At 46.3% G+C, this 13,918-nt stretch overlaps 1 protein-coding gene across 4 annotated transcripts in view; it reads right to left on the bottom strand.

Annotated features, from left to right (window-relative positions):
• Positions 1-10,024, bottom strand: part of WDR11 (WD repeat domain 11) — a 196,020-nt gene extending 185,996 nt beyond the window's left edge. For all 4 annotated transcript variants that reach the window (XM_033941237.1, XM_033941239.1, XM_033941238.1 and 1 more), the window contains exons 1-3: positions 9,869-10,024; positions 8,752-8,863; positions 6,911-7,064 (exon numbers count right to left, since the gene is read on the bottom strand). In XM_033941237.1, coding sequence (XP_033797128.1) covers positions 6,911-7,064; positions 8,752-8,863; positions 9,869-9,954 — 352 coding nt within the window. In that variant the 5' untranslated portion in view covers positions 9,955-10,024. The remainder of the gene's footprint in view (positions 1-6,910; positions 7,065-8,751; positions 8,864-9,868) is intronic.
• Between the last annotated feature and the right edge of the window lie 3,894 nt (positions 10,025-13,918).

The raw sequence follows: 13,918 nt of genomic DNA, 5'->3' as shown, positions 1-13,918 counted from the left end.
TTCAAATGCCAAGGTTATATAAGGAACACAAAATATTTGTTGATACTTGGAAAACTATAAGGTATATAAGTAACCTAACTCCTATTCCAATAACTAAATCAATGACTCAAACAATATGGCTAAATCCAAAGATCAAAGTTGGCGGTTTTAAAATTATCTGGAAACATTGGATGATTGCTGGAATTCGGATTTTAGAAGATGTAATGAATAAAGGTAAACTGCTTGAGTTTTCACAATTGCAACATAAATTTGGTTTACATAAATCACAATATTTTAGATGGATGCAATTGAAGCAGGCCATCCAGGTAGGATTCCCTGAATGGAAAAACCTTAATAACTATCATAGTATGGAATTCTTATGTTTTCAGATAGATTCCATGGGTCACCAGGCCGCAATGTGATATAAATTAATATCTGGATTCGTACATAAAAAGAAAAAAAATGGTCTTAGAGACATTTGGAGCATTGAGATTAAGCATCAGATTAATGCATCTCAATGGCCACGACTTTGGTCTTGGAGGTTAAGATGTACATTGTCAGCCTCTATGAGACAAACTTGGTTTTTTATTTTACATAGAGCTTTATGGATCCCTACACATTTACATAGAATAGATAGCTCTAAGTCTAATAGATGCTGGCATTGTCATCTTGAAGCAGGGACATTAGATCATCTTTTATTCTATTGTCCATTCATATTAATATTTTGGAAATCAATTTGGCCTCAAATTAATAGGATGTTAGAAAATCCGGTAGCCTTGACATATGATACGATTCTGTTTGGTACTGCAATGAGAGCTCGAAGTCAAATTTCATCAGATAACAATAAACTTTTATTTATATTGACTGGAGTAGCAGTTCAACAAATTACACATAATTGGAAAAATTATGACAGATTAAACTATAATTTTTGGTGGAACTCAGTTTGCCATATATATAAGATGGAGCGTACATTTGCAACGCAAAAAGGATATATAGATAAGTTCAAGAGGATTTGGGGACTATTAACAGAATATTGTAACAACTGATTTTCATTTTTCCCATATTAAGATAATGGTTAAAGGAGGGAGGGTGGGAGGGGGTAAGGTTTTTATTCTCTTTGTCGTAAATTATAAATGATCTATCATAATAGATATTATTCTTATGTGACAATAACAAAATGAAGGGAGGGAAAAGGATTAATAATTAAATAATAATTGATAAAATCATTATAATTTATTGATATATAAAATTGAAATAAAGAAAATATAAGATATGTTTTATATAAAATACATTATAGATATATCAAGTGTATTGTTAAAATAATTGTATGACAATTTATGACACTTGTAAAAACTTAAAACAAAAGGAGGATGAGATGTACAGCGTCAGCATCTATGAGACAAACCTGGTTCTTTTTGTTACATAGAATTTTTTGGACCCCAGTTCCTTTGCAAAAGTCGGACAGTTCAAAGTCGAAAGATGCTGCCATTTGTCATCTTGAAGTGGGGACACTGGATCACTTGTTTTATTGTCCCTTGATACTCAATTTTTGGAAATCAATATGGGGACAAATTAATAGGATATTGGAAACATCGATTCCGTTGTCCTAAGATGTGATCATTTGTGGGACATTGTTGAACGCTAAATATCCATTAGCCAGGTATAAAAGCAGACGCCTTATAATTATGACAGGAATTGGAAAAACTGGGACTAGCTAAATTTTTCCTTTTGGGTCATAATAAACTATTAATGAATTTTGTTAACTCTGATTAGTTGTATAATGCCTTTATATCCTACCTGTTCACCTTTCCCTCCCTAAAAGGCTGCCTCTACAAGAGATTCCTCGATAGATCCCTAGCATTCCAAGCGGGCAAATGGAATAATTGCCTAACCGCCCTCATCTCCAACTCTCCGCCCTACCAATTGTTCAGGAAGTCATTAAAAACCTATCTTTTTAACAAATTCCTCTAACTCCCCTCCCCCTCCCCTGCCCTTGATATGCCTCCAAACTCTGAACCCTCCTATCTTGCCAAGCCACTATATGGCCTCTCATAATCGATTCTGTTTATCTAAACGGTCTGTCCTTGTTACTCCTATATATTATATGTCTTACCATTGCCATGTTTGTAACTTCGCTGTAAATGTACAGTCTCTTCCTCTGTTAACCGCATTGAACTTCCATGGTATTGCAGTATACAAGAATAAAGTTATTATTATTATTATTATTTGATTTGCACACACATCCAGGGAGGGTTGGGGGGGGAAATTAATTTTGTTTTATTCTTTGATCGAATGTAGTGCTGTTCATGATATTAATTGTATGTAAAATTTATTGCACTTTGTACTCAAATTGAAAATCAATAAAGAATTAAAAAAAAAAATATATATATATATATATATATATTAGTCTTATAGCCCGTTACATTAACGGGTGCTAAAATATATGTGTGTGTGTCTCTCTTTATTTCTTTCTCTCTCTCTCTCTCTCTCTCTCTCTCTCTCTCTCTCTCCTTAGCCGCTTTCTTTCTTTCTGTCTTTCTTTTTCCTTGGCTGTCCGTCACCACCCCTTGCCTGCTCCCCCTGTCCATTCTCCCTTCCTTTTACCTCACGTGTCCACCACCACCCCTTCACAGCTCTCCTTATGCAGCAGCAGCCCTTCTCCCTTTGTTTTACCTCCCCCCTGTCCAGCAGCATCTTCCCTCTCCCCCTGTCCAACATTAGGCCTCCGTTCCTTTTTCTTTACCCACCCCCTGTCCATCAACACCTCTTTCCTTCTCCCCCTGTCCAGCAGTAGGCGTCCCTTCCTTTTTCTCCCCCCCCCTCCTTTTTATCCCTATGACACAGTTACCTTGCTCTGCCCCTGATCAGAGGTTCCCGACAGCCGCCCAGTTGCACCCATTGGAAAAGTTCCCTCTGCGGCATCCCGCACCCCTCCTGACGCGACTCCCGCTGTCTTTCTTTCTGTCTGTCTCTGTCCCTGGCCCCCTTTGTCTGTTTGTCTTTCTGTATATCTCCCTGCACCTGTGTCTTTCTTCTTGTCTTTCTGTCTCCCTTCCTTCCTCTGTCTGTCTGTCCAAAGCAGCATTCCCTCCCCCTCCATTTCCCTCCTCCCATACCAGTTCCCTGTGCACCTGCCCCTGTGTCTTTCTGTCTGTCTCCCTTCCTCCCTCTGTCTGTGTCCAAAGCAGCATTCCCTCCCCCTCCATTTCCCTCCCCCCACACCAGTTCCCTGTGCACCTGCCCCTGTGTCTTTCTTCTTTTCTTTCTGTCTCCCTTCCTCCCTCTGTCTGTAGCAGGATTCCCCCCCTCCATTTCCCTCCCCCCCCACCAGTTCCCTGTGCACCTGCCCCTGTGTCTTTCTTCTTGTCTTTCTGTCTCCCTTCCTCCCTCTGTCTGTGTGTCCAAAGCAGCATTCCCTCCCCCTTCCATTTCCCTCCCCCCACACCAGTTCCCTGTGCAGCAGCATTATTGTTTCCTCTACCCCCTTTCCTTTCCCACAGTCGCGACTACAAACGCGGACCCGAGTCCTTTGCCGCCCCCCCTTCCCTTCCCTTCCCCTCCCTTCCCTTCCCCCGGGTCTGACTACACATGGCGATTCAAGCAGCGTGTCTAGCAGTCTTCACACGCTGCTTCGGGTCCTTCTACTGGCGTGATTTACTCTGGCACGTCCGGAGCAAATCAGGGCAGTAGAAGGGCCCGAAGTAGCGTGTGAAGACTGCTGGACACGCTGCTTAAATCGCCAGTTGGGGCCGCGGTAAGGTAAGGGGGGGGCGGCAAAGGAGTCGGGTGCCGGGCAGCGGAAATCTTCTTCTACCTTGCCTCTCCTCCACTGTCGGGAGTCAGCGGCAGGAGCTTTAACGGCTGGTGGTTTTGGCGTTGAAACAATCCCGCGCCTCTTTGAAAACTGTGAAGCCGCTGGAGCCGGGAGGAGACGGAGAGGGCAGGGGGTGAGCCGCGCATGCGCACTTCTTAGTTACAGCTCACAGAAAACGGACGCACGCTTAGGAAGTGCGCATGCGCGGCTTACCGTTTTATTATATTAAATACTAGTCTTTAAGCACGTTATATTAACGGGTGCTAGAATATACGTCTATCTTTCTTTCTGTTTCTCTCCCTACCCCTGTCTTTTTTTATCTGTCTCTCTCCCTCCGGCTGTCTTTTTTTCTGTCTGTCTCACTCCCTGGTCCCTTTTGGCTGGCTGTCTCTCTCCCTGCCTGTGTCTTTCTTCCTGTCTCCATCCCTACTTCCCTGTGCAGCAGCTGCAGCATTGCCTCTCCCTCCATTTCCCTGTGCAATACAATTTTTCCCTTCCCCCCCACTTCCCTGTGCAGAAGCAGAAGCAGCATTCCCTCCCCCTCCATTTCCCTGTGCAGCAGCATTTTTTTTCCATCCCCACTTCCCTGTGCAGCAGCAGTAGCATTCCCTCCCCCTCCATTTCCATGTTCAGCAGCATTTTTTCCCATCCCCCCACTTTCCTGTGCAGTAGCCACAGCATTCCCTCCCCCTCCATTTCCCTGTTCAGCAGCATTTTTCCCCTCCCCCCACTTCCCTGTGCAGTAGCCACAGCATTCCCTCCCCCTCCATTTCCCTGTTCAGCAGCATTTTTTCCCCTCCCCCCACTTCCCTGTGCAGCAGCCACAGCATTCCCTCCCCCTCCATTTCCCTGTTCAGCAGCATTTTTTCCCCTCTCCCCACTTCCCTGTGCAATAGCCATAGCATTCCCTCCCCCTCCAGTTCCCTCTTCAGCAGCATTTTTCCCCTCCCCCCACTTCCCTGTGCAGTAGCCACAGCATTCCCTCCCCCTCGGAAGTCCGACGCAGGCGGGGATCGTGAGAGGAGCCACCGCTGTGTCTTTCAACTTAAAAATACAATACGGCAAGGCGATCAGGGAGCAGGCCAGACCAAACAACAGGATGAAAAACAACCCTAAACAGAACCCATTGCATGGATTCAGCATCACTCTAGCCCCTACCAGCAGCAATATCTAATATAATAAAACGGTAGCCTCGCATGTGCACTCCTACCTGCGGGGCCCTACAGCACACGGAAAACAGAACATGCAGGAGGGAGTGCGCATGCGCAGCTAGCGTTTTATTATATTAGATAGATATATATATGTATATGCACACACTTACACACACACTGTATTTTTCACTCCATGAGACGCACTTTTTCCATCCCCCAATCACTGGCCTGGACCTTATTTCCAACGTCAGAGTTGACATCGGGGGAAGGTTTGGGGGCCCGATTGCACGCCGCCGGCCCTTCCCTTCGTGGAGTTGCGGCAGCAGGAGTCAGCCACTTTGCCATGTGGGCATTGGATGTGCGCGTTGAGTGTGCTCTGGTCCAGGAGTGCAGGAGCCTTGTTTTGGTCGGAGAAGCCAGCTGTTTGGACTATTGCTGCCAGGTTTACGATTCGAATCGATTCACCGATTCATTTCAGGTGAATCGGTTCAAATCAATTCAAATATAAAAAAAAAAAAAAAAAATTGGCCTCCCGATTCAGCGACTGACCCTCCCCCCCTCAAGCAGGATCAGCCGCTCCTGCTTTAGAGGGTGAGTGGGGAGTGTCAGTCGGGAAGTGCTTCTGTCCGGTTTCCCCCTGGCTTCCCGGCATCAATTTACCTATTTCAGCAGCCTGGATAAGATCGCTAGTGCTAGCGATCTTTGCAAGTTGCCATCGGGTCTTCCAAACCGCCTTCTCTCTGCCGCGGTCCCGCCCCTCCTCTGACATCAGGCTCAATGCAGGCGTTAGCGGCTAGCGTGGCAGGCAGTTTAACGTGCGGTATTACGTGCGTTAAACCCCTACCGCAGCTTGATAAAAGGACCCCTAAGATATTTGCAGGAATTTACCCAGAATACTTAGGCTCCTTTTATGAAGAACCCATTCACTATTCTCTTACCCATCATCCAAAAATGTCAAACGAAAAAAACTTTATGACAACCTAATAGCCTCCAAAGCAATTCACCACTCTGTGGTGGACAGACAATTCACCACTCTGTTAACTACAACCACAGACTACAAAACCTTCAAGAAAGATATTAAAACTATACTCTTCAAAAAACACATAAAACCTATCCAGCACAACCAATCCCAACCAAACATCCAGCACTCTCTAGACCCTTAGTACTCTCTAATATTCTATTTACCAAACATTATCTAAAACCCCATAATTCACCCTATTCTTATCTCCTAAAGACTTCTACTTCCCGCTGGTAACCTTAAATGTTTTATCTCATCGTTTATCCTATTACTTTAAATTTGGAATGTAATTCTTGTTTTTAGTTTGGATGTAATCCACCTTGAACCGCAAGGTAATGGCGGAATAGAAATCACTAATGTAATGTAATGTAAGTGTTAGGCTTTTTTTTTTTTTAAATCACTGGCCACAGCAGTTTTAGCTCCGATGCTCACAGGAATTCTAAGAGCATCAGAGTTTTAACCACCGCAGCCGCAAATAAAAAAGCCTAACGTGGCTTCAAGAAGGAGGAGGGGGCTTAGTTTCTCTTCTCTGTTTTCACTTCTTCAATCTCCATTGACTTCTCAAACTAATGATTCTCGGCTAGTGCATTTCCCTTCATTTGTTAAGGTTAAGTCTAAAAATTCTATAACCACTTCATTTCCTTATCAAGTCATTACAGCTTGGGGTTCAAACTATTCTATTTCCCGTTTCGCAAATTCTTGAAAACTTATTTGTTTATAAAATTCTTTTTCTAATTTCTTAAATGTATTGAAATTATGTGTCATCCGCTTTGAACCTGGTATCATGGAATTGGCGAAATATAAGCATTATCACATTACAGATCAAGAGGACAGGGGCTACGGGTGAGACGCTATACACAACTGCAAACTCTTCACCTTACTCTCCACCGCAGCAGACAGAGCAGGGGGTCCTGCAGAAGGGAAAGAAAAGGCTGAATCTGACCTTACCCTGAATAGGTTTGCTGTGCTCTTGGATTTCACAGCGAGCTGTTCCCGTTGCCACATCCCAAACAATTATCTTGCCACTTCCATCTGCTGAAGCAAGACGCAAAGAATATGGAGAACCAACATTGTGGTGATAGTTTTCTCTGGCCCATTTTACCTGGTGAGAAGGCGTGCAAAAGAGGAATTAGTAAATCAAACACAGTCACAAGGAGAGAAAAGAGACCCCAAAACACGTAGTTTAAAGCTCCGTGCTGGTTTTCCCATGATATTTTGGAGTATATTACTAAGTTTGGAGTTACTGGGTTTCTCTTTTTTGTTTGAAGAGAAGTAAAACCAATCATCAAAAGATAAATAACTTTAGTGCTAACACACTAACACAGGAGACACTAGTTTTACCATTAGGCATCTAAAAGAGAAGTGCCAAAAAATCCACAGCAGGATAGAAGACGGAAAGACGAGCAAATCCCAGATGTAATAAAAGTATTTCTTTATTTCAAACAATCTTAAAAGTACCCTTTTTTAAAGCATAACTTTACTCAATACTCTGTTCCCAGGGGTCTAAATATTTTTTAACCATAACATTAAGATTGTTTGAAATAAAGAACCGGAGAAAGAAGACTCAAAGAAGCAACAGAGACAGCAAGACACCCCAATAACTTCAATGGAGATAAAGGGCGCTCCATAAACAAAGCACGGCAACCGCTCATCCTGAAGAAATTTAGCGCCGAGGACAAGCGCCTTCTCCCTCCCTCTCACAGTTTCCAGCCTCTATTAGGACAGAATTTTAAAATGTGACCAGACTTTCCCACCTCAGTCACCTCAAACCCCAGCCAATCAGGTTAGAGGACCCACTATATATAAAGACAAACTGCAGAGTTCACAGCACACCCCGAAGAAAGCCATAGTATGATGGCTGAAACGTTGGTTCTACCTACCCAGATGCAGCCAGACCCAGAAAACTGCAACAATCATACTTTTATCACATCTGAGATCCACTTGGCTTTCCATTTGCAGGTGAAGCATGCGTTATTTTTAGGAGGAGGAGATTTAAGGCAGAGAATGGGCTAATTAGTATGGAGGGAATCAGTAGTATAGTGAGGGGAGGGGGGGGCGGACCGCCCCTGGTGCCATCTTGGTGAGGGCGCCCCCTAGTGCCATCTTCGTGAGGGCGCTAGTGTCTCTCCTCCCCCGCCACATGCGCACCTTCAATTCCACACCTATAGCTCCAACCTGCTCCTCGCGCCAGCCTCGGTGCTACCCTCCGACATTACTTCCAGGTCCCACGGCTAGGAAGTGACGTCAGTGGGCGAGCAGACGCGGGCAGCAAGTTATAGATGCTAAACGGGTACAGGGGAGCATGGTAATGGCGACCTGCTACCTGGTTAGCATATCCATAACAAGAGGGTCATTGGCAGCAAAACAAGAATTCCCAAGGAGCATTTAACTGGCTGCATTGTGGACATAGAAAAAAGGGCTCCTTTTACGAAGGGGCGCTAGCATTTTTAACCCCGCGCTACATGGAAAATACTAACGTCAGCGTCTAGCGCACGCGCTAAAACCGCTAGTGCATCTTCGTAAAAAGAGAACTTAAAATATTTCAATTCCAATTCTAGTTTTTTCTTTCCTCTTAGGAAGTCTCTTCAAATACAATTTCACTTGGGAAACCCCTCTGTCCTTTCACTCGCATCGATCCCCCTTGGAAGTCTTTTCACTCATGTTAATGGTTTTTATTGTCTCATTCAGGCCACATATTCCGTACAGTTACTTAGCTAATGCCAATATTTCTGTAAACGAGGCCTTCGATCCTGAAGTTCCCAGCATAGTGTGATTAAGACAGATCTTACCTTGACCACGTTCGCTTTGTGCCGCTCCAGCACCTGGAGAGTCTGAGCAGTGTTAGAATCCACCACAAGGACAAGGGAGTGACAGCCATAAGCGATTAAACCCTGCCAGCCCCTGACAAACAAAAGAGCCAAGATTAAGGAATGTTTACAAAGTCCTGATGGTGGCTGGAGGGAGATAAGAGCTTCAGGGTGCACTTCAGGTCCACAGTCCTGGAGAATCTGATTACAGCCAGCCTCCAGTCCTTCTCCACCAGCTTAAAATTCTGCCCAGAACTCCCCTTCTCCCAACACCGAGACCCCCCTCTACCTTCAGAGCCTTTCTCCTGCATCAGTCCAGGAACCAGTGACAGCAGCTTTCCTCAACTTTCTATGGTCTCCAGGTCCAAAGCGCTCGTTTAGACTCTACAGGGGATCAGCCACCTTCCTCCTTCTTCCCCAGATCTCACCAGTGCAAGGACCCAGTTACCTCCCCCTCCCGGAGCTCCCTAGTCCAGGGACCCAGTTACCTCCCCCCCAGCTCTCCAGTCCACAGTCCAAGCTACCTCCCCCACAAAGCTCTCCAGTCCAGGGACCCACTTACCTCCCACAACCCCATCCCCACAGTCCAGAAACCTAGTTACCACCCTCCCCCTCCAGAAAGCTCTCCAGTCCAGGGACCCAGTTACCTCCCCCTCCCCAGAGTCCCAGTTTCTACCTCCCCCAGCTCTCCAGTCCAGGGACCCAGTTACCACCCTCCCCCTCCAGAAAGCTCTCCAGTCCAGGGACCCATTTACCTCCCCCTCCCCAGAGTCCAGAGACCCAGTTTCTACCTCCCCCCAGCTCTCCAGTCCAGGGACCCAGTTACCTCCCCCTCCCCCACCCCAGGGTCCAGAGACCCAGTTTCTACCTCCCCCCAGCTCTCCAGTCCAGGGACCCAGTTACCTCCCCCTCCCCACCCCAGAGTCCAGAGACCCAGTTTCTACCTCCCCCCAGCTCTCCAGTCCAGGGACCCAGTTACCTCCCCCTCCCCCACCCCAGGGTCCAGAGACCCAGTTTCTACCTCCCCCCAGCTCTCCAGTCCAGGGACCCAGTTACCTCCCCCTCCCCCGTCCAGGGACCCAGTTCCTCCCCCTCTCACCAGTCCAGCGAGCCCCTGTTGTGGGCGTTGAGGGCCCCCGTGAGGGTTCGGGCGGACAGTTTGATATTAACCGCGTAGGGTAACATCGGGCTCCGTCTCTGGGTTCTGTCAGCGCCGACTTCCGGGAACACAGCAACACTTCCGGCAGCGAGAGCGGGCACGCCAGTGAAAGACGCCAGCCGCCGCCATCTTTGGTGTGGGCGGAAGAGCGTCTCCTTGCCTCCTGCTGCTCAGCGGGGAGGGGTCAAAGGGGTGTGGTTTCTGGAGGGGCGGGGACGGACTAGGAGAATCCCGGGTCCTGCCATCTTTGCCCAAATCCTGCATTTCAATAAAATCCCTGTAGCAACACCACCAGCAGCTCCTTCCCCCAGGGTTTGACAAGTCCCTTCCTGAAAGAGCTTACACTTTTCAAAATCACTAGCATCCCACATTGCATGCTCTTTATTTTTACCCCTTCTCAGGAGCTGCTATGTCATGGATGGGGAATGACCATGGAATCAATAGCCAGGGGCCAAAATCTAAAACATAGGCTAAGTTGTACTTAGGGGGCCTTTTATTAAGGTACGCTAACCTCAAATCTGACCTATTGTAATCACAAAACAGAAAATAAAATTATTTTTTCTACCTTTTGTTGTCTGGTCATTATTCAAATCATGGTGTGGTCCCAGGCTCTGGTTGTCTTCTGATATCTCACTTGCCAGGGTCTCCTTCTTTCCTCCACTGGAGGTCTGGCATCTTTCCTTTTGGTCCTCTGTTCCTTCCCTCCCTCCATCCCGGCTTCCTGGTCTCACATTAAAGCAGCCTGCAGAGGATCGCCGGTCAGCTGTAGCGATTCTAGCAGGCCCTGTCAGCCTCTGCAGCATGTTCCCTCTGCCGCGGTCCCACCCCTCCTCTGACGTACAGGACCGTGGCAGAGGGAGCGTGCTGCTGAAGCTACGGCAGCCTGCTAGGATCACTACAGCCTACCAGTGATCCTCTGCAGGCTGCTTTAATGTGAGACTGGGAAGCTGCATGAACCTACAGCTGATGCGACGTTTGTACTGGCGGGCCAGCTTAAGTGCAAATGTGAAATTGTCTGGCGGGCCAGAGTTTGACATGTCTGAGCTAGAGCATTCACATGAATGCCCTCCAGCTGGATAACAGACAACGCAGGAGCACTTCACATCTCCTCTATTCATTTTTTTTTTTTTTGCAGGTCTCACACACAACTGAAAAATTAACGAGGGACCTGAAAAACTACTAAAAAAAACCCAACCCAGCCCTAATTTTGGCCCACATATCAAAAAGGGCTTAGCATGCAGGAAAATCTCACATTAAAACATGCTATGGCAATTTCAAGACCAACTGCTTTCGCCCACTACATACGGGGAAATCAGGAAACGCCTAAAAACATACCTGTTCCAGAAATACCTAAACAACTGACCCGCACTCCCTCTCCCTCCCCCCTCCCTATTCCACCTGAACTTACAGCACTGTTATAAATATAATCTGTTATCTTCATCTTATGGTAACTTTACGTTGCTATTTATCCCCAACAGGTCCTGTCGGACATTACCTACTAAAATGTACATATTACATTTTCGCTCAGCAAATTGTATTTCTATACTATTGCCTCCTGAGGTCTCTGATCTCTGTATTTCCTCTGAATATCTACTTATTGTATTTCGCTGAATGTCCAGCACTCTTGATTGTAAACCGCCTAGAAGTCGCAAGATTGTGGCGGTATAGAAGAATAAAGTTATTATTATTATTTCTTATTGATTTTTAATAAACTGGTCCCTAAATTAGGTTTATAAGGACTGTCAAAGGCCAGGGACGTTTACTGATGCTTTCAAGAGCCACATAATACCCCTAATCACAGAAACCTAGAAAATGAATGCAGATCAATGTTCCCTCTAAGCTGCATGGTCCCGGTCAAATCCAAAGGCCTCTATTCTATGCTCATTCTTCTCGATCTGCTGCTTTTGACAATGTTGACCACCACCTTGATATACTGTCCTCACATGGATTTCAGGGCTCTGTTCTTTCTTGGTGTAGACCTAGGCCTTGGCCTATCAGCATTAGCATTGCATGTGAGGCTTTAGGCCTAGGAGTATTAGTGTTTTATAAGTAGTCACTGTTCACCATTGCTTTAGCTGACTTGTTACCAGTGAAGTTGTTATCAGTAAGGCTTGTTGTTGGAACAGACTGAAATTTCAACCTTTGCATACTGATAATAACAGCAAGCAGATGACTTGTTTTTGGACATGTGCTATCCTGTGTGTGTTTGAAAGGTAAACATTGCATGCGAATGTTGCTATAAAGGAAGCCCTTCAATGTTGTTATGCTTGAAGCTCAACTGGGGGTAGATGCACTGCCCAGTGGCCCCTCCTGTGGAAGAGCTCCTTTGCCTGACCGTTGAGGGCTTCCCAGTTTGTGAGAGGCAGGATGCAGTTGTCCATAGTGAAGTATTCTTTCTTTTCTTTATAAATAAATACTACAGTGTTCCCCCGGTCATTCGCTGTTCGCGGTCCCAGTCATTCGCGGATTTTCTGACCGCGAATGACCAGGCAGGTGAGGGCAGCCGAAGCGGCAGGAGAGAGCTGCCAGAGCGCCGGCGAGTGAAGGAAATCACTCGCGGTATGCTCCGACCGCCTCTTCCTGCACCAAAGTCAGGCCTCACCAATCAATCAGGAGCTGCATGTCAAAGCAGCTCCTGATTGGTGAGGCCCGACTTTAGTGCAGGAAGAGGCGGTCGGAGCATACCGCGAGTGATTTCCTTCACTCGCTGGAGTTCCGGCTGCCCTCTCCTATCTCCCCCGCTAAAAAACGTATTGGCGGTTTTTCAGCATTTGCAGGGATTCCAGGTACGGAACCCCCCTGAATATCGGGGGAGTACTGTATACTCATTCTTAAAAGAAGCTAGTGTGTGTTATTCTGTTTTATAATAGAAATCAGTGGGTCAGACTGTTTTAGCACTAACTCGTTGTGACAGTACAGTTAGGCCATCACACCTTTAGTGTATGCAGTGGTTTATCCCCCTCCATGTGTTGTGGGGGTAGATAGAGAGGATCAGGGGTGTTTTGTTTGCATGTGATAATATTTGCGATGGATGGTTGAGCTTTTGTATCGTGGCGGGGATTGGCGTGAGTACTTTCCAGGCTTCTGGTGGAGAGTGGAGGACATTACCCCAAGAATAGTGATGGGAATCCCAAATATGTAGTATTTTTGATCTTCCTAACTCCCGCTCACCCTAAGATACAGGGGAGTGTGTGGTACAGTGGTTAGAGCTACAGAACCCTGAAGTTGTGAGTTCAAATCCCACACTGCTCCTTGTGACCCTGGGCAAGTCATTTAATCCCCCATTCCCCAGGTACATTAGACAGGGAAAAATGTTTGAGTACCTGAATGGAAACCACTTAGGCAATACATGGTATATAAATGCTAAAACTAAATAAATTACATCCATCTTATCTTTCTCTCTGCAAGAAACTTCCCAACCCTATACAATATGTCCTGTCTATCCAAATTACATTGTAAGTTTAAGTTCTTCTGAGCAGGGACTGTTATTGTATGTTAAAAGTACAGTATTACATACACCTTTCAGCACAATATAAATTAGTGTTTTAGCTCGTTTGTTACAGTAACGGTGCTAAAATCGCCCTACCTATACCCTGACCCTGACCCCACCCTTGTCCCGCTTGATCCCAGTCCCACCACCTCACCTTTCACTGTTTCCTTAGTCCTCTGTACCCTTTTGGCCCTCATAGATCCTCCACTGCATTTATCACCAAACAGGGCCTTTCCCTCCATGTGGGTCTTGCTTCCTGGACCCCCATTACCTACCTTAGGTGGCAGCAGCGGTCCTGACGTACAAACCCCTCCTCCCTCAGTGCCCCGAAGCAGCAGCAGCCTCTCTCTTTCCCCCTTTCACACTCTCTATCATCTCTCTCTGACCCTGTTTCACCCCTTTTGTCATCTTTCCCTTTCCTGTCCCCTCTGTCCTTCTCCAAGGCCATCTCTCTTTCCTACCCAATGTTCCCTCTAAGCTGAGCGCATGAGCGATTGCTC

The sequence above is a fragment of the Geotrypetes seraphini genome, chromosome 4 (assembly GCF_902459505.1).
Source record: "Geotrypetes seraphini chromosome 4, aGeoSer1.1, whole genome shotgun sequence".
NCBI classification, from domain to species: domain Eukaryota; kingdom Metazoa; phylum Chordata; class Amphibia; order Gymnophiona; family Dermophiidae; genus Geotrypetes; species Geotrypetes seraphini.
This window is presented reverse-complemented; position numbering and strand designations above follow the sequence as displayed.